Source organism: Phyllopteryx taeniolatus, chromosome 13, assembly GCF_024500385.1.
Source record: "Phyllopteryx taeniolatus isolate TA_2022b chromosome 13, UOR_Ptae_1.2, whole genome shotgun sequence".
NCBI classification, from domain to species: domain Eukaryota; kingdom Metazoa; phylum Chordata; class Actinopteri; order Syngnathiformes; family Syngnathidae; genus Phyllopteryx; species Phyllopteryx taeniolatus.
In genome coordinates, this window is record NC_084514.1 from 7,770,447 (window position 1) to 7,791,561 (window position 21,115).

A 21,115-nucleotide genomic window follows, 5' to 3' on the forward strand; every position below is an offset into this window, starting at 1 on the left:
GCGTGTTCTCCCCGTGCCTGGGTGGGTGGGTTTTCTCCGGGCACTCCGGTTTCCTCCCATATCCCAAAAACTTTTGTGGTAGGTTGATTGAAGACTCTAAATTGCCCATAGGTGTGACTGTGAGTGCGAATGGTTGTTTGTTTCTTTGTGCCCTGCGATTGGCTGGCGACCGGTTCAGGGTGTACCCCGCCTCCCGCCCGAAGATAGTTGGGATAGGCTCCAGCAGCCCGCGACCCTAGTGAGGGTAAGCGGTAAAGAAAATGGATGGATGGATAGCGTAAATTATGTTGGAGCAATTTGATGGCCATAAAGCAGTCGGAGACAGAAAAACCTCTTGCCAGGGAGTAATTTTGCAAAGCTGCTACAATGTCATTGGGAGAGCCATGGACAAGGGAATGAATGATAGGCTTACAAAAACTGAAAGGTCTGAGCTATCAAATGCTGATGGCCTCACATCTGTCTGAATGATACCTAAAACGAAATAGAAAATAGGAAGCGTATAGTGACTTTTGGGACAGCGATACTAAAATTAATCATTGACAGAAACTGTGTTGTTCGCCTCTTTGGAGGCAATCCCCCTGACTTTTTATTAAAATAATAATAATAATACATTGATTTTACATAGGGCAGAGGTTCACAAATTTTTCACATACCACCTCAAAAAAGACTTGGCTTTTAAAGTATCAACGAACTATATTTATTATAGTAACATTATGCACATTTTAATCATTAACCTTGCTCTTAAGTATAGGGGAAAATAAAGTGTACTTAATGTTTTAGCTCAAATGCACCATATGTAAGTTTTTAATGTTTAAAAAGAAATAGTTCTTAAAGATGAAATACAAATGCATTATACTGTACTTTAAAGTCAAATATAACTGAACTGCTCTTACAAATTTACTGTTCTAGAATTAAAAAAAAAAAAAAAGGTCTAAACAGAATTTATGCATAGCTACAAGCTTTTATTCTAATATGTTTGATTGTTTTGCATGTTTTAAATGTAAATTTTATTTCTATTTAATTCAGTGATTTATTTTTATTTTTTTATTTTTTTGCACTTACCACAAGAGCACAGGTGTCGAACTGGTGGCCTGGGGGCTAGATCCGGCCCACCACATCCTTGCTAATTTTGTTGTAGTGTAATAACATTGAGATATTGCGAACATTTTTTGGTACCAATCCCCAATTGAAAAGAAATGTAATATTTGAAAAACAGGTTTTTATAGGCTTCCGATTTCGAAACTAGTTATTGGTCAATTTATTGTGTATACTGTATATGCTTATATGAGATATGTCATTTATATGGGTTCACAGTCGTAACGACTCTCCAAGGGAAGTCATAAATAATTAGTTTCACACTCCTGCACTAGAGGAAGCCCGTTTACCACTACTGGTACTCTTACCACGCTTCGAGAATCACTGATATAGGGCTTTTCTCGATTTGCAGAAACACGGGGAAACTACTTACAACTAAAATGTTGACAGAATTTCTATTCGTATTGTTCTGATGACTAAAGATCATTCAGTTACAGCAGAAAACTGCATGAATCAGGATCGTTTGCTCCACTGCTTCTGCTTCTGCGCAGTACATGAGTGGGAAACGGGGCTGCTGTCCACTTCAAAATCTTGAAAAATCCTTGTGTATATGACCTACCTGTATGTCCATATACATATATATACGGAACTGCAGTCTGGTCTGCCCTACAATAACTTCGACCCCCACTCCTGCATCGCGCCCACAGTGGACGAAGGACGAAGCAGAAGCGAGGCATGTGTGTGTGTGTGTGTATATATATTTATATGTGTATGTATGTATGTATATATATATATATATACACACACACATACATATACACGCATGCACGCACGCCACCACTGCCGGTCTGTGAGAAAAATGTTGACTCTTAACCGGTCCGCGGTGCAGGGAAGGTTGGGGAACACTGCCTTAGAGGGCCGGTATGACTGGGAAACCATATAAATGTTTGAGTGCCTCATCATATTATTACATACACTCAACAAATCAGAAGTCAAGAGGAATAGTTTGATGAACTATGGTTCAAGTTACTGTAAAAAGGGGATTGGTAACCAAAACAAAAAATCCTTGACTATGACTATTAAAAATGTTGGTACAGATTTTAGCAAGAATCCCGGACGGTGACGCACATGATTTTCATTTGTGGGCCACATAAAATGATGTGGAGGGCCAGATCTGCCCCCCCGAGCCTTGAGTTTGAAACCCGTGATCTATACGATCGCTGCCATTGGCTGGTGAACAGTTTAATCCAAATGTGTCATTTTGGAAGCGTCTTTCCAGGTTGGCTAAGTAGAACGGGGGCGGTCTGCCTTGTGAGCCAATGAGAGGGAGAGAGAGAGCGAGAGAGCGAGAGAGAGAGAGGTTGCAAAAGGCGAGGGACAGAAGGGAGTCCTCGCTTCATCCGGGACCACAGCTCCATGGTGATGCGACGAGCCTGTTGTGTCTGTCGGACGTCCATGCGAAGTCAAGTAAACCTGGGGAGGGTCGCTTGCCTGTCGGAGTAGGAGGAGGCTGGGGGGTGGGGTGGGGGGGGTGGTGGTCTCGGCTTTTTCTTCTTTTTTTTTTTTTTTGTTTTTTTTTGTGGAGTTTACAATGCGCCTTTCACACGCGCCACGCCGCGAACGATGAGACAAGTTCGCCGGACGTTTCGACGCTCCGCGAGCCCCTCTTGATTCCCTGCAAAGCGAGTCTCGGTGAGACGGCGACGGCGGTCCTGGTAGCCGTGGGCGGGCATGAAGAAGCCGAGCGCCCCGCTCACCGGGAAACGGTAGCGTACTGCGGGCACCGCAACTGCACAGGAACATGGTCGAGAGGAGCAGCAAATTCTTGTTGATCGTGGTCGGATCCGTGTGTTTTATGCTGATTCTCTATCAGTACGTGGCGCCCGGGGTCATCAATTTCGGCTCGCCGCACGGCTACTTCGCCGAAGAGGACGAGGGGGACATCTTCCCCACGCCGGACCCGCACTACGTCAAGAAGTACTTCTTCCCGGTGCGGGAGCTGGAGCGGACCGTCGATTTCCAAATCAAGGGGGAAGACGTGATCGTGTTCCTGCACATCCAGAAGACCGGCGGGACTACGTTCGGCCGCCACCTGGTGCAGAATGTCCGCCTGGAGGTGCCGTGCGACTGCCGGCCGGGCCAGAAGAAGTGTACCTGCTATCGGCCCAACCGCAAGGAGACCTGGCTCTTCTCGCGCTTCTCCACCGGCTGGAGCTGCGGCTTGCACGCCGACTGGACCGAGCTAACTAACTGCGTGCCCGGGGTTCTCAACAAGAAGGAGAGCAAGCAAAAAAATCTAAGGTAAAAACAACAACAACAACGCATTTTAAAAGATGCCTTACAGGTATTTACCATGATTGCATCGGTGCGACTTTTGAACCTGATGGGGCTTATGTTGATCATTTATCATAGACTAGGACCAATCATTAGTTGAATTGAAATTCGCCAGCATTTCCCCCCCTAACACCTTCAAAAATAATATTCACACTGGAACAAAAGGTCCAAATATTAAGTGCTGCGATTCAAATCAAATCAACTGACTGTTATGACTGGGTGTGGTGACATCATTTTAAATGAAGGAGTGGTGAAGATTTGGTGAGTTAAGCACTTGAATTCAAATGATAACAAACATGTTCTCCCCCCACCCCCCTTCTTTTTACTGTAGCCTATTTGGAAAAAAAATGCAAAAAGTCAAAACACATGGTACGATTACAATCAAGCGACTGTTGATGGCATCCTTTCAAGTAACGGAGTGTAGAAGATGTAGCAATTTAAGTAGTGTAATTGACACAATAGCTAACCATTATGCAGTCGTTGTTGTTTACCAGCTTCTTACTGTAGCTTATTACACAAAAAACAGTATTGGACTGCTACAAATGGTCCGAATATGTGGTGCTATTCGAATCGAATCAAGCAACTGTTAGGTGTGGGTGTGGTAGCATCATTTCAAATAAAAGGGTGGCAAGAAATGCTGATGTAAGTAATTGGACTGAAATAATAGCAAACAAATTTACATCGTTTGTGCTGTTTTCCATCTTTTTACCGGAGACTGTTTAACAAAAGAACCCCGACAAAGGCCCAAATATGTTTTGCTATTCAAAGCAAATCAGTCAACTGTTATGACAAATAAAGGAGTGGCGAGAATATGGTGTAATTGTTTGATAATGGCTCCCTTGAGAGGCAAATTATGATTGGCATTTTAACAGTGCGGGGGGGAGCTGTCACAAACGTAACCCCCCCGCCCCTCGAGTCGCCACAGTTGTTGATGGGGGGCCAATGTTGCGGGCGTGGGGAGATGCAGTCGTCTGTGTCCCATCCCACTGATAGATAATAATCTCGACGTGTTCCAGACCTATTGACAGTCGAATCAACTTCCATGTCAGCGCACCCCCCTTTGTGCTGAAAAGGATTCTCCTGTCGTGGGGTGCTCCTTTTGTGTAGCAGTTGGTATTTTATTTGGGGGGTGTGTGATAGGACAAAGGGGAACCTGAGAAAGTGTCCTGTCTGTGTACTTCGTAGACAAACTAAAACATCCCGGCTGCTCCGCTTCCCAGGGCCTTCCCCCAAAAAGTGGGGGATCAGGACTGGGCGAGGCAGCCAGGGGTGCAAGAGAGCGGGAGGAATGGGGGGAGTTGCCCCTGCAGGGGTTTGGCTCTGCTCTAATCCGGGTGATTATTACTGCTGACACACACACATACACATGCTGGTATTCGCTGCTGGCGTCAGTCTTTTCCCACCCCCAACCTCCACGCCGGGTGGAGGTGATAACGCGTCCAAGCTGCGATATCAGTGTGGACGCAGGGTAATTGGGCTCTCATTCCTTAGCTGTTTTTTTTTTTTGAGAAGATGCTGGAGTTGAGAGCTATAGCGCCTATTAGTTGCGACTAAAGCAAGGTACACCTAGGCTGACAACTGGGCCAAATTTGCGCTTTTTCCCTCTTGTGATCAAAACCCGATTTATTGTATGTCTCACAAAGCTGTCCTGATCGATTATCCTGTGATGTTAGGCGTGCCGAGTGTTTTTTTTTTTCTCTTCTTCAATGATCTGCTTGAGGAAACATAACCGTTAAACCTGTTCAATACCTACGATGGCAAGTTACCAGATAAAGCTGGTAAACACATACTGACAAATAGGTGGAATTTGACCATTTCCCCTCTCGCAATCAAAGTCAGCAAAAGTCGGATTATTGGATGTCAAAGATGATCCTGAGTGATTATCCTATGGTGTTGTTGGGTGTGTTAAAATAGATTTTTCATTCCCGATCCGCTCAGAAAACAGTCGGATACACTCATACCGACGAATTTGAGCATTTTTCCCGTTGTTGCAGTGAAAGTCACCAAATATAAGAGTTTTAGATGTGTCTCAAAGATCATCCTGAGCGATTATCATGTGGGATGTGCGAAGGGTGATATTTATTTCATTTATTTATTCCCCTCCCACTGACATTTGTAAATGTTAAACCTGTTCAATATATATCATGGCAAGTTAATGGATAAAATGGGTACATAGATACTGAAAATCGAGCCAAAGTTGAGCATTTTCCGTCCTTGTGATGAAAGTCAGAAAAGGGCTGATATATCAGATGTCTCTTAATGACGAAGACCGATTTTTCATCTGCGATCTGCCCGGAAAACAGTCAGTGCCGACGATCATAAATGTTAAACGTGGTCAATATTTACGATGGCAAATCCTTGTGTGTGTGGTCAACACCAAGTTCGGTGAAACAACGGACTCTGTGATTGTGAAACAAAACGATAGCCTTCAAATCTTCAAGCGATTGTCGGTGGAGATATCGTTGTGTGTGGTTTGTGCTGTTTTAGTCATCTTGTGTACACCACACACTATAGGAGCAGGAATAACACATATGTGGATTATTTTTTTTTGGGGTTAAAAATCAATTGAGATTAAGGCTGCGCAGTATATGTGGTCGATAGTATAGATTTGGCCTATGGTGTAGATTAAGACTGTGATTGTGAAAATGGCTTTAAGCATGTCTGACCACGGAGCTGGAGGAGATGACAGCTGTCCACGTGCGTCTGAGTCTAACAGTCACCCATCCTCCCGGCTTTCCGGGGCTGTTCAGAACTACCGGGGGAATACTAGACGCTAAGCTAACAGGCTCCGGTGGCACAGTTCACTTTTAACAGAAGTTTGGCATTAAAGCAGAAAATTACAGTAAATTAGCAAGGAAATTAATGTCTATAGAGGAAAATAATACAACAGCTACTCAGTAAGCACACGTCCGAAAACCGTAAATGAATTTATACAGTGATGTGAATTTTAGCCCATATCTCCCAATCCTAGTTACTATGTTAAAATCTGCACACATGTACCCCACTTAACATGGGGACGTAAGCCTAACGCTGCTCATAAAGCTTGACTCCGTCTAATGGGAAGACAAAGTGAATTCTGGCAAGTGCAATTGCAGCGCTTTCTCTTCCCCTTTTCTTTGCCTTTTTTAACCTCCAGCAAGGAGGTTACGCTGCTACTTTTGAGATTTCACCTTGGATTCATTAATGAGTCAACATTTGTCATTTGTCACATGCTATACCCTAACAACACGCAGTGAAATTAACCCCGGTTTACCCCTCAATGTTAATGAAATAATACGCTTTCTCCAACTTGGGGTTGTGACCATTTTTGGCTCAATTGTTGGGTCAATTACAACCCCAATTCCAATGAAGTTGGGACGTTGTGTTAGACATAAATAAAAACAGAATACAATGATTTGCAAATCATGTTCAACCTATATTTAATTGAATGCACAACAAATACTAGATATTTAATGTTCAAACTAATAAACTTTATTGTTTTTAGCAAATAATGATTAATTTAGAATTTTATGGCTGCAACACGTTCCAGAAAAGCTGCGACAGGTGGCAAAAAAGACTGAGAAAGTTGAGGAATGCTCATCAAACACGTGTTTGGAACATCCCACAGGTGAACAGGCTAATTGGGAACAGGTCGGTGCCATGATTGGGTATAAAAGGAGCTTCCCTGAATTGCTCAGTCATTCACAAGCAAAGATGGGGCGAGATTCACCTCTTTGTGAACAAGTGCGTGAGAAAATAGTCGAACAGTTTAAGGACAATGTTCCTCAACGTACAATTGCAAGGAATTTAGGGACTTCATCATCTACGGTCCATAATGTCATCAAAAGGTTCAGAGAATCTGGAGAAATCACTGCATGTAAGCGGCAAGGCCGAAAACCAACATTGAATACCCGTGACCTTCGATCCCTCAGGCGGCACTGCATCAAAAACTGACATCAATGTGGAAAGGATATCACCACATGGGCTTAGGAACACTTCAGAAAACCAATGTCAGTAAATACAGTTCGGCGCTACATCCGTAAGTGCAACTTGAAACTCTACTATGCAAAGCAAAAGCCATTTATCAACAACACCCAGAAACGAAAAAAAAATCATCTTTAGTTTATCCCATTAGTACAGTTTTCCACATGTATGCAGGATCAGAAGCTGTAAAGGTTGTCGCTTGTTTTTCACCCATCGGCACCTTTCTGGTTTGTATGTTGTTTACACCTCTAGCTAGCAAAAATGCAGTCCTCACAGTAGAGTTGCACAATTAATCAAATTTGAATCGTGATCGTGATTTTGGCTGCCATGATTAAATTAGCCTGATCATTGGCGATTTAAAAAATAAATAAATAAATAAATAAAAAATAAAAATTATGTACATGTGTACATGCAGGCACTGCTAATCCGCCAGCCACCAGGGGGCGATCGTATGGTTAAGGCTTCATTAACGGCCAGCACCGCCCTCCGTGGCCAACTTTAAAAAATAAATAAATAAAAGCTTAAAATGGCGTTGATGTCCAATGTAGTAATATATGAAGCTTTTATTTTAAAGTTGGCCCCCTTCAGCACGTTTGCGGAGAGGCTGCGTGTTTTGTTTGTGACCGTGCACGACTGACCAATGGTCAAGCAGAACAACGGCGATGTATGAGTCCTTGACAATTCACTATATTGACGCGGATTTTCAAATGAAAAGTCGGTGCTTACAGCCTAATATTATTATATTTTATGCATTAACTGTATTTGCTTCCATTAAGTTGCAATTCCTGATTGCACTTTATAATATAATATTTAATCAGTTAGCCCTTGGCAGAGTAGAATATTTTTTGGGCTACATTTATTTTTTTTATTATCTATCATTTATTCTTATGTAAAGAATCATTTAGAATTGAAAACTGTTTCATATTGTTTGTTGAAAAGTACCGCAATAAAAATAAAGCTTTTTCCCTAACATAAGGAATAATTGCAATTACAATATTGATACAAATAATCGTGATTATTATTTTGGCTATAATCGTGTATCATTTACTGTACTTTTGTTTACATGAAAAATAGGTTCTTCATCACTTAAATTATCTTCAAGTTATGTATGTGAGCCAGTGTAAATAACTGAAATGCTGAAATGTTGATCTTGTTTATATTCATCTTCTTTTGATGAACAAAGTCTAAAGTGAGGAACTGGGCCTCACGTTGCAATACATTTTCGAGGTGTGTTAATGAAGAATACAGGAGATAGTTGTCTCGTGTCGGACACAGCCACTAAATACCAGAAACTCCTGCAGCTTCTGTTTGTTTAAATCTCTTCGCGGCCTACCCGATGAGGTTTCGTCTCACTTTTTCATCAATATTACATTACTGTCGTCACTGTGTCCCATCTATCAACTATCTGAAGTTTGAAAGTTAAAATGGCAGTTTAACATGGGTGTGTTTTTATGAACACATATGGCAGTGAAATGCCCTCAAATCTGGTTGTAATTTTCCGTGCTTCTGTCTGGTCTTATTACTCTTTGTTCTCAAATCTGGATCTGGATGAAAGTCTTAACTGAACTTTCAAGATTGTCGATCAAAGCTTTTTGCAGGTGAGCTCGCCTCAGCCTGAGTGCCCGTGTTGTCCACATGTGCGTCAGTCCACGCATGTGTGTTTGCACTCTTGCAGTAACTTTCGTCTCCAGGGCAGTCACACCAGTGTGATAGAGGCCTGGGCGAAAGTGCGACAAAGAGTGTGCTTGTTTACAGGCATTTCTCTGCAGTGTCAGCATACTGTAGTTCTCAGCTCATCTGTCCGTATGCTATATGTTTGCCGCGGCAGGCGTTAAACAGCCTCTAGCCTTTTTCTCGCTCAAAGTGCTTGAGAGGTGCGAGAGGTGGCAATAGTACTCGCACAATGTACTTGAGTAGAAGTAGAGTTACTTTAGCTCTGGTACAAGTAGAAGCACTGGTTTGACACTTAAGTACAAGTACAAAAGTACAGACTCTTTAATGTACTTAAGTACAAAAGTAAAAATGAATTTTTACTGTCAAATATATATCATACCGCTTTTGATAACTGAACATCCCCCCCAATTTATTTTTTAAACTAAGATAATTGATAATTTAGGCTTTTTATGCTATTAAAACATGTTCGCTAATGTTGTGAACTGACTAACAAAAATGCTGAATTAGCTAATGATAACAACTAAAAAAATAAAAATACAGCTTTACCTGTATGTATTTTCTCAGATTAGACCTTTTTTTTTTTTTTAACACTAGAAGCTAGCTGTTTTTTAGGCTGGCACAATACGCAACGCATTTGTCACAAATCATTCTTGTAGCTGACAACATTGAACAATTCTTTAAATAAGGCCATGGACGGGGAATATCCTTTGTTGCACGTTTGTGTATCATTATCGTTAATGATCCCTGGTTCACGTTCCTTGTTTTTTCTGCCTTAGAAGTCCCCAAAATTTTAATCATTCAAGCTCTTAACCACCGTGGACTTAAACCCTCTGTCTTATTTTTACGTTGCTTCGTCAACTGTGAAGATTGAAACAAGTAAGAAGCCTTTTTTGACAAAGTAAGGAGAAGTACAGACAAATGTGTTCAAATGTAAGGAGTAAAAGCGAAAAGGCTTCATAAAAATACTCCAGTAAAGTGCAGAAACAAAGTATTTGTACTTTGTTACTTCCCACCACTGGGAGCTGCCTTGTTAACCACCAGACCGATCCAGAAGAAGCCGCAGTTCCTTTTTCGCCGACGCTGCTTTCTCATCCGGCTGTCAGTGTTGATTTTACACATAACCTTTTAGACGCTGCAGAAATAACATGGATCAGAGCCATCGCCGTTAGTCGGACGGGGGTGCAACGCACTAAAGAAGCCAACTTTAGTGTTTACAAAAAAAGGCCCTTAGGAAAAAAGAATGATCAATGCTGGGAAAGCTGCAGCTGACAGTATTTTGTGTTTTTATTTGACGGTATAACCGACATTTGCTGAAATGTAGGCTATTTATTTTTAGGGCCTGCGCGCGAGGCAGTGTGTAGGCCCTCTTGGAATTCCTGTTATTATTTTTCAGACAAATGAATCGGCTTGTTGGGGGCCTCAACAAGCCCAAATTCTTTTTTTGCCAGCGAGTATATCCTGATGAAAATGCAAAACTCACTCAGGAGTGCACCCTATAAATTAGCTCCATCACACCAGTTTTGATTTTCATTTGTTGGAGAATTTACTGCTAGTGGTTTGCAGTTTCATTTTAAAATGTCATTTTGCCAAAACATAAGCAGCAGCTATTAATATTGCACTTCCCTAAAAAGAAGACTTAAGCTGTAATGTACTTCATTTGAGTATCTGTCATTTATTGGAGAATTTACTACTTGAAGTTTACGTTTTTGTTTTTTTGTTTTTGTTAATGTCATCTATGTATCCAACTGGTATTTTTGGGGTAGGCTAGTGAGGATCTAGGTATCTTGTAGTACTTATTTGCAGGCTGGCCGGTTGGCCTTAGAACGACAGCAGAAGACGGGCGCCGTGACATTTGCAAGATTGTCCGAAGCTAGCATTGATCCGCTGCCTATTGAAGTTGTTACAATGACGACCTTTAAGAGCTTTATTATTTATTGATTTCTCATGACGTGTGTCTCCCTTTCTCTCTCTTTCTGTGTGCGCGTGTGCACGTCGCCGGAGAATGAGTCTCTGAAAGGAAACTAGGATGAGTGTTCTTCGCATTCAGCAAATGCGTATTAGACTTGGTTTTGGGGTCTGGCGACAAGTGTGTGAAGCGATTAAGCAGGGATCAACGGGGAGGCTGGCCGCCTCCTTGATCACCGGCTGATGTGCACATAAGCGGCGGAATTATGGAACACGAACACGCTTACAATTCCTCCTCCCCAAACCCGCGGGTTCGACCGGCATACATCTTGCTCCAGCCAACTAACGAACACCTGTAACCCATTGGCATACGATTAGGCCTGGGCCACTATCAGATTCTGACGGTATGATGACCGTGAGCAAAAATATTCCAATTCTAGGGTATTGCAAACACAACTCTAAAATGTATTATTTTGAATTATTAACATTTTTTCCGTTGGTTGTGCTCTAGGTACATTAGTACACATACAAAGAAAACAATGTATTTTTTGGAAATAAGATTTAAAAAAAAAAAAAAAAAAAAAAAAGTAGCCAAACAGTAAAAATACTTATCAGACAATGAGGAGCTACGTCTGCATTTCATGGTTTTGTCAAGTAACGTCAGAGTGGAAACGAACTGATGTTAGCCATGCTAGCTAGCTAGTTGTCTGCCACGGTAGCGAGTCTACAGTATTGATTTCACCAATTGTAGACATGCTAACTATTGTAGCTGGTTGCAAACATTCATTTCAAGACTGCGTTATACTAATGTATTAAAGTTACCTTGAATTTTGTTGAAGAGTGATGGGTGGCACGCTCGTAAATGTGATATTGTCTTGGAAGTAGTGCCCCGTCTAGCAGTTACTCTTTTTTTTACTTTTGCATATCGTTCCTCTACTAAGCTGCAGCACCAGAAAAATTCCCAAAAGAGCCAACTTTTCTGACAAGTGGAAAAATCATCGGGCTCACTGGGGCTCGCACTAACAACGGGAGGGGCAGGGGTCGTGTCACTTTCTCTGCACTCAAAAAAAAACAAAAAACAAAAAAACAAACACTTTTAAACCATCAATCCATCTAACGTTTTAAAACCACGGTCTACCTTGAAATCGGTACCTGGCCGATGCGTACATACGATGTATTTTTAATTTGCTTAAGGAGCTTCCTGTCAAATTAGCCACACTTTTCCGACGGCGAATACCATCTGTCCCGTGCATCTCACGCCTGTCTGTGTTTAATCCCGATGTGTCTTCGTAAAGATAGGACAGGGCTAATTTTACTCCTCTCCAATCGCAGCCTGTTCCTCCACCTCCTTTTCTTCATCTTCACCCGCCTCTTTCTCGCTGCCACCATCCCTCCATGGTGGTGTCACTCCCTAATCAAACAGCAGGCCTGCTTTCCGCTCGGTGGCTTTATGGCCGGGAGGGGGCTTTTTTTTTTCTCTTTGCCCCGCTATCTCCTTCTTTCACGTTTCTCCCTCTTCCTCCCGAGCGTGGCTAGCGCATTACAGGAAATGTCTTTTTCATGGAAGATTTGCCGCAATTTCCAAAATGGCTGCGTTGCCTAATGGACAACCGACTTGGTTCTAATGAACGATTACATGTGCGAGTGTGCGGCGTGGGAGGAGGATGGCGAGGAGACGGAGGAGAATGAAGAAGAGGAGGCCTGTCAGGGAATGATTGAATATAAAAGCCGGAGGGCTGAAAATGTTTAGTTTCATTGGCGGGGAGGGGGCTAGTCAATTAGCACGCTTGTCAACCAGTGGGCATTACTCTTCTTTCAATGGGTCTGTTTTGGATTCTCAGCACAAATCACCGCACTCTGCCTGTGTGTGTCGTTGCATGGTTCCATCAGCATGGCGGCATATCCCGGAATCCAGATGAACTCCAAGAAAGGGGCCACAGCTGATTGGCACGGTGTGTGGTGTTTGTTTGTGTGTGTGTACAGTGCGCGTGCGCGCTCACATGTATCCGGGCGGGTCGGTGTTAATCCAATCAGATTAGCCGCCTATAAGCGCTGGCGGGCCAGCCGCTTCCAAAGCCGGTTTACGTCCACTCATCCCGCGAGTGCGCCGCATTCCAGCGTCGCCCAACCCAAACGTTCCCCGCATCCGGTCAAGCAGTCAATCCATGCATGTTTCACCGCAACCAAGTTAGGATTGGCTGGTTTCACCACCGTGACCTGCTTTTTGTAGCCGTTTCATGGTGATAAATTAGCTTTTGTCTGATTAACAGCCTCTAATCCTAGTCTCATGATGGCATGGCATTCCGGAGTAATTCTCGTTTCCCATTATAGAAATTCCCACTAATCGGTCAGGGCCAATGCTAGGGCTAGTCAATGGAGGTTTAGCCGGCTAGATGAGCCTAGTCAGATTAAAATCGCGGGGAAAATAATCACTACGGTGTTGATTTAAGGAATTATGTCATCCAAGACCCCAAAACGGTTTGTAATTGCCTATAGAAGCCACAAGATGGTGATAAAACACTTTTTTTTAAAAATAAAAAACAGGACAAAAACAGTGAATAGGAAAGTTTTTCAGTGAATAACGGAGGATAGTTTCCCGTAAAAATCTGCAAATAGGCGAATGCTGACCCGTGAATATCCGCGGTTTCATTGGACAGTGGCACCCCGAAGTTACGAGCCGCTACTCAGTTGATAAAATCGCCTCTGTGCCCTACATATCATTCATGACAGACAGGGGCGTAGCATCAGATTCTGGGCCCTCGTACAGCACCTTCGTTGCGACTCAGAGTGGAGAGAGTGAATTGATTTTTCAGGATTTTGAAGCCTCAATTTGTATGCTTATTATTTTTTTTTAATGATTTTTTTTTTTAATATATTTCAAATTTGTCAGGGCTTCATTCATCGTCATATTTATTTTCACATTACAGGGACTTAAATGTAAAATGAGAACTAATAGTCTGAAGAAATTCTTCCTTTTCAAACTGGGTCAAAATCTCACGACCCTAAACAGGGTGCTGATCCAAGGTTTGGGAACCACTGTGCTAAAGCAATACATTAATCCATTAAAAAAAAGCAGTGGATAATTTAATAGAGACCCCTTGGTGGTCGTTGAGGCCAACACCACTCAGCCACTGGCTCTACAAGTGTCATGTTCTCACATTGTAGTCAAAAGAATGGTCGTGACATGAAAGGGTGAGATAAGGCCTCCCGTGTTCCTGCCTGTCTATAGCTTGAGGCGAGCGTTGACAGGCAACACCGCTGCTGCTTCGTCTCCAGGAGTTCAACTCCGGTTCAGCCTCGGGTCACTACAACGTGCCTACTCGCACTTGGGAGCGCGTAAAAGCTCAAGAATGGATGCTGGTGCCGGGGGCCCCTCTTTTTGGCTAAACATTCCAGGTTTTATTTTGACTCTGCAGCCATTTTGCGGCCCACGGCGTGTGAAGTGGGATGACTAAAAATTTATTGCCAGTGCTGGAAAATTTGTGTAGTGAGATTTATTATTAAAATAAGGTAACAAAAAATAATAATAAAAAATAAATAAATTCTGGTACGTGCTGGTTGTGACCTACATGTGACAACAATCTCCCATAATCTTCATACCTCCCATTTCCCACAACAGCGGTTCTTAAACCTTCTACACCTAAAAAAACTTCAATATACTTTAAATAGTGGTTCAATTCTATTGCACATAAATGTTAATAAAAGGTGTGCCCAAATAAATGTTCAAAACAAACAGCTCTTAAATATTAAAATCAAATGTATTGAATTTAAAAGATAACTCCATCCCAACTGTGCAATGGGCAGATTGAAACAAAATCCCCACTGCTTGAAAAAAAGTGTTTAGAGAGGTACATAAATGTTTTTCCTTTGGAGAATAAAGTCACAAAACTGATCGAAAGACAACAAGAAAACAGGCTAGGAAGATAGTGAAGTGTTACTGACAAGTACTGGCTGTGTCCTACATGTGAAAACAACTTTCTGTATTCTACATATGTCTAGGCTTAAGTCCAGAGTCCACATGACAGTTAAAATAGAAAGGTTTGGACATCTCTTGTACATTGGGAACAGTTTTGTGCAATATGAACAAAATTTTACATATAAAATATAGGTATGTGGGTAGGGCAAATATTCAGACCCCCTTAAAATTTTCACTCTTTGTTATATTGCAGGCATTTGCTAAAATCATTTGTTATCCCCCCCCCCCCCCCCCCCCCACCTCATTCATGTACACACAGCACCCCATATTGACAGAAAAAAACAGAATTGTCATTTTTGCAGATTTATTAAAAAAAGAAAAACAGAAATATCACACAGCCATATGTATTCAGACCCTTTGCTCAGTATTTAGTAGAAGCACCCTTTTGAGTCTTTTTGAGAAAGTTGCAACAAGTTTTTCACACGTGGATTTGGGGATCCTCTGCCATTCCTCCTTGCAGATCCTCTCCAGTTCTGTCAGGTTGGATGGTGAACATTGGTGGACAGCCATTTTCAGGTCTCTCCAGAGATGCTCAGTTGGGTTTAAGTCAGGGCTCTGGCTGGGCCATTAAAGAACAGTCACGGAGTTGTTCTGAAGCCACTCCTTCATTATTTTAGCTGTGTGCTTAGGGTCATTGTCTCGTTGGAAGGTGAACCTTCGCCCAGTCTGAGGTCCTGAGCACTCTGGAGAAGGTTTTCGTCCAGGATATCCCTGTACTTAGGTTAATTGAAGACTCTAAATTGCCCGTAGGTGTCAATGTGAGTGCGAATGATTGATTTATATGTGCCCTGCGATTGGCGGGCAACGAGTTCAGGGTGTAGCCTGCCTCCTGCCTGATGATAGCTGGGATAGGCTCCAGCGCTCCCGCGACCCTTGTGAGGATAAGCGGCTCAGATAATGGATGGATGGATGGCTATCCCTGTACTTGGCCGCATTCATCTTTCCTTCGATTGCAACCAGTCTTCCTGTCCATGCAGCTGAAAAACACCCCCACAGCATGACTCTGCCACCACCATGCTTTACTTTTGGGACTGTATTGGACAGGTGATGAGCAGTGCCTGATTTTCTCCACACATACCGCTTAGAATTAAGGCCAAAAAGTTCTATCTTGGTCTCATCAGACCAGAGAATCTTATTTCTAACCATCTTGGAATCCTTCAGATGTTTTTTTTTTTTAGCAAACTTTCATGTGTCTTGCATTGAGCAAAGGCTTCGTCGGGCCACTCTACCATGAAGCCCCTACTGGTGGAGGGCTGCAGTGATGATTGACTTTCTAGAACTTTCTCCCATCTCCCGACTGCATCTCTGGAGCTCAGCCACAGTGATCTTTGGGTTCTTCTTTACCTGTCTCACAAGGCTCTTCTCCCCCGATTGCTCAGTTTGGCCGTACAGCCGGCTCTAGGAAGGGTTCTGGTCGTCCCAAACATCTTCCATTTCAGGATTATAGAGGCCACTGTGCTCCTAGGAATCTTAATTGCAGCAGAATAATTTTTTATTTTTTTGTAACCTTGACCAGATCTGTGCCTTGCCACAATTGTCTCTGAGCTCTTCAGGCAGTTCCTTTGACCTCATGATTCTCATTTGCTCTGACAGCCACTGTGAGCTCTAAGGTGTTATATAGACAGGTGTGTGGCTTTCATAATCAAGTCCAATCACCCATCCATCCATTTTCTGAGCCGCTTGTCCTCACTAGGGTCGCGGGCGTGCTGGAGCCTATCCCAGCTGTCATCGGGCAGGAGGCGGGGTAAACCCTGAACTGGTTGCCAGCCAATCGCAGGGCACATAGAAACAAACAACCATTCGCACTCACAGTCATGCCTACGGGCAATTTAGAGTCTCCAATGCATGCATGTTTTTGGGATGTGGGAGGAAACCGGAGTGCCCGGAGAAAACCCACGCAGGCACGGGGAGAACATGCAAACTCCACACAGGCGGGGACGGGGATTGAACCCCGCACTGTGAGGCTGATGTTCTAACCAGTCGTCCACCGTGCCGCCTCAACTCCAATCACTATAATCAAACACAGCTGGACTCCAATGAAGGTGTAGAACCATCTCAAGGATGATCAGAAGAAATGGACAGCACCCAGGTTAAATATCAGTGTCACAGCAAAGGGTCTGAATACTTAAGGCTGTGTGATATTTCCGTTTTTCCCTTTTAATAAATCTGCGAAAATTTCAATACTTCCATTTTTTTTCTGTCAATATGCGGTGCTGTGTGTACATTGAGGGGAAAACAATAATTTAAATGATTTTAGTAAACCGCTGCAATATAGCAAAGAGCGAACGATTTAGGTGATCTGAATTCTTTCCGTATCCACTGTATTATATGTATAGTATTTTTCCTTAAAACATGACACAAATGGCTGTTTTAGTTGTACCTGTAAGTGCTTCATGTAACTTAAGTTTGCCTACCACTGAAATAGTTAACTTGTTAGCACTTTTACTGGTTAAGAGGATGAATTTTATGCACACAAGTTTGTCAGCTGGTTTTGAAGGCCCTGGTTTACCCGGCCGTTGTTTCTCTGTCTGAAGCCTAGCGGCACCATGTAAAAGGAGTACGTAGATAAGAGACAAAGCTGAAATAAGAGATGAAGAAGAAAGTAGAGTCGTGTTGATGCATACAGTATACGAGTAGCTATGTAGATGCTTTTTTAGCGCTGTGTGCAGAGCTGTAAATGAAGTGAATAAAAAGACTGCCTCTTGAGAACAGGTAGCCCAGTGAGCGACGGCGGGCTCGAGCGACCCAATTAAACTGTGACAGCGTTTAGTGGCGGATGATTTGGCTCGTGTGTCGGTGAAGAATGCAGCGAGCTGCGAGAACTAATGTGAAGTAAAGGGGGTGAAAGAATTGCGTAGCTTTGTGTTGTTGAACCGCGCTGTCAACGTGCCACCATGCCGCTCCGGTCAACTTGAGCTAAGGTCACCATTGATTTCCCTCCCCCGAGTGATTGCAACGACGGGAACAAGCCCAAGAATCAGCTCGGCCTTTGGCAGGGTTATCTCCAGTCGGCCTCCCAGCCCTTGCCATTGATAAGTCGTTATGGAGCTGCATGGCTTTTTCATTGATTGATAAGCCTTGAATGACACGGACACAGAGCAAAGCCTTACTCTGAGACTGATGCGCCCAACAAAGCCGAAAGACAGAGCGAGAGAGAGAGAGGGTGTCAGAAAAAAAACGAGAGTGACATGTTTCTTAATCATTGTGCAGCATCACTGACTCGCTGTGTCACCCTGTCTCTTTCGCCCGGGCCAGTTGGCCCTCAAACGTCCACCCCCGCCTCGCACGTCCACGGCTCGTGGACAAATAACCCATGATTAGCAGACATTTCTATGGCCCGTAATGAGGGGGTGCTTCGCGGCTCCTCCAACAGGATTAGCCTCTATTGATTAGACTAGCCTAGCATTGGCCTCACAAGTGAAAATGGTGGGGTGGGTGGGGGGGCATTTCTATAAATGGGTAATGAGTGGTGCTGTGGAATGCTACGCCATGCCATGAGAATGGGATTAGGGGCTATTAATCAGACAAGAGGCTCGCACAAGTCATTAGACGGCCCGGCGGCAAAGTCAGTGCATCTGTGGGATGATTCCTGCGTTCTAAATTGGTTTTGGCCGTGTTGTTGTCATCCGCTGTCTTGCTACAAATCGCCCCTGAAAGTCTTTTAATACCCTACCCCGTGATGCCTCATTCCTTGATGGCACCCCTTGTCCTTTCCAGTCATCCTCTTCAAAGACAGTGCAGAGCGGAGACCCGCATAGTCGTGCAGCTTGCAGGCGCATCACGTATAATATTAATAGTATCCATCCATCCATGCATTTTCTTTACAGGTGAGATGAAGCCTATCCCAGCAGACTTTGGGAAAAAGGTGGGGTAGACCCTCAGCCAGTCACCAGCCAATCATAGGGCAATGGACCGTATATATGCACAGCAACGCATTCAGCATGTTTGGTGGCCGGAAGTTAGCACGCCACCGTACCCCAAACGTGGAAGCGTTGCGTGGATACAGTCCATATCCAGATCGCCAGTCAATCGCATGACACATATAGATAAACAAGCATTCAGGCTTACAATCACACCAATGGACAAGTTTGAGTTTTCAAAGTGCAAACGTACATGCATGTTTTTGTAATGTGGGAGGAAGCCGGAGTACTCTGAGAAAACCCACAAAAACATAAAATTAAGATTAACAAACGATAGTGTAATGGACTGCCGTAGGCACTGGTTGCTGGGGAAAAGAGTGGTTGGTGATCAACCAGGAAGTGAGTGTATGACAGCGCTAGCCTAGAGCTACACTTAGAGGGATAAAGAGGGTTCATTGTCGTAGCAACAGCAACCTGTTTTAGTTTCCAAATTAAAAGAAGCAGCCTGTTAGTGCCTCTTGTTGGGAAGCTACAATATTTAGTAGCTAGCTACATAAGTTATAGATACTAAAATCAGAGCAGGACCAGAGAGATCTTTCTTGACAACAGCTGGAAAAACCAAGGCAGGACTGTTGCCCAGAGTTTCCAGGAACGATCCGCCTTTTCCAATGCTGTCTTTTCTTGAACTGGTTGGTGTAGAAGTCCATGCACAATGCGATCCGGGACCTTGTCGACGTCTTGGTCCGAGGTCCTCTCGTTATTCGCAAAAAAATTCAACACATCGTTTACCGCTTGCGGCCGTTTATGAATAAAAGTGTCTATTCATGAAGCAGAAGCTGTCTTTCCTCGATGGCCAGAGAAGGCATGTGAACTAAGAGGGAGAAGGCTGACAAGCGTGTTAATTGAATTGTGGGAAAAATGCAAATCCCATATTGCCTCTTTGAGATAGTGGGAGGAGTTTTAACTGATAGGGGATGCTATCTTTTACCAAATGAATGATTGTGTCGTTTCAGTATCCCTCCATGCCTCACCCAGTTTTTTCTTTTCTTTTACTCTTTCTATGCCGTTTTCTGCCCATCACGCTGTCGCCAGATGCAAGAGTTTTTTTTCCCACCGTAAAAGCTTTGGTAGCGATGCCATTCATAGAAAGACAACGATGGGGGGAAAAAAAGAGATTTTCATTCTGCTGCACTTGTCTGTGTCGCTTCAGGGCAGAGCCTGTGCAGATCACCACAGCTTAGCCTCTCAAGCTTGCTTTTTTTATGTTGTGCATTCAGGCAGTGGTCACATGCACTATGGTGTCTGTCATGTCCTTCACAAATCATTACGATGTTTTGAGGCATGCGTTTTAGGTAAACCACAGGGCTAAAAGTGGCCGCTGCAGCCGCGTTACTTGTGCAAAATCCTTGTCCAAAGTTTTGATTCAGAAAAATGACTAACTGAAGAGTATATCTGTCTTCTGTAGTCCGTGTTTGTTTTTTGTTGCGCCACATTTGGTAACCACGGAATGGTGTATAAGTCTGGCCTATTGTCCTTGTTCATAGTAACATACTATTTTGGTAGGTATATTTTTAAAATGTTGGTTTCAATTGACCCTTATTGAATTTACGGCCATCTAATTTCAGTGTGGCATGCTTTGCTACTTAGTAAGATAGCTAGCAGATGATTGCAAGTTCTGTAAACGTCGGTCCCCAACCTTTTTTGTGCGAAACGACTGTAATATAAACAAATAAAAACAAATGATTAAAAATGAGGGTTAAGAGCAATTCACCCATACGGCTGAGTCAGTAGCAGACTACTGAACTGACATTTTGAGTATAGCTATGTCCTGTTTTTATAGATATATAAATCTTTACTTTATGATCCTGTCAAACAAAATGTTAATCCAGCAAGCTTTTTTTTATCCGTCTAAAAGTAAATACGTTGACATGGGATTTTGTTGTTTATTTTTACGATGTCAGAAAGCAACAATGCTCAGGGATATGTCCTCTTTATGGAATTGGCTTCCTTATGATTGACATCTACGTTACCAAATGTTAATTGTTGCATTGTTTCCACAGTGTATCAAATTGCGTTGACATGGGATTTTGTTGTTTATTTTTACGATGTCAGAAAGCAACAATGCTCAGGGATATGTCGTCTTTATGGAATTGGCTTCCTTATGATTGACATCTACGTTGCCAATTGTTAACTGTTGCATTGTTTCCACAGTGTATCAAATTGCAACGCTCCAAGACTAAACCGAATCCTATCGAACCGTTCCACTCGTAAAGATTTATTTTTTTTTTTTTTTTTTATCGCACCCCGTGTAGCTAGAATACTGTATGTATTAAATCAACCTCATGCCAGAGATTTCCAATCCTAGTGT

General features: G+C 43.0%; 1 protein-coding gene across 2 annotated transcripts in view; it reads left to right on the forward strand.

The window, feature by feature from the left end:
* The first annotated feature begins 2,416 nt into the window (after nt 1–2,416).
* The window catches only part of hs6st1a (heparan sulfate 6-O-sulfotransferase 1a), a 77,583-nt gene continuing 58,884 nt past the window's right edge, over nt 2,417–21,115 (forward strand). The window contains exon 1 of one of the 2 annotated variants that reach the window (XM_061794950.1): nt 2,417–3,336. In XM_061794950.1, coding sequence (XP_061650934.1) covers nt 2,837–3,336 — 500 coding nt within the window. In that variant the 5' untranslated portion in view covers nt 2,417–2,836. The remainder of the gene's footprint in view (nt 3,337–21,115) is intronic. The other variant, XM_061794951.1, reaches the window with a different exon arrangement.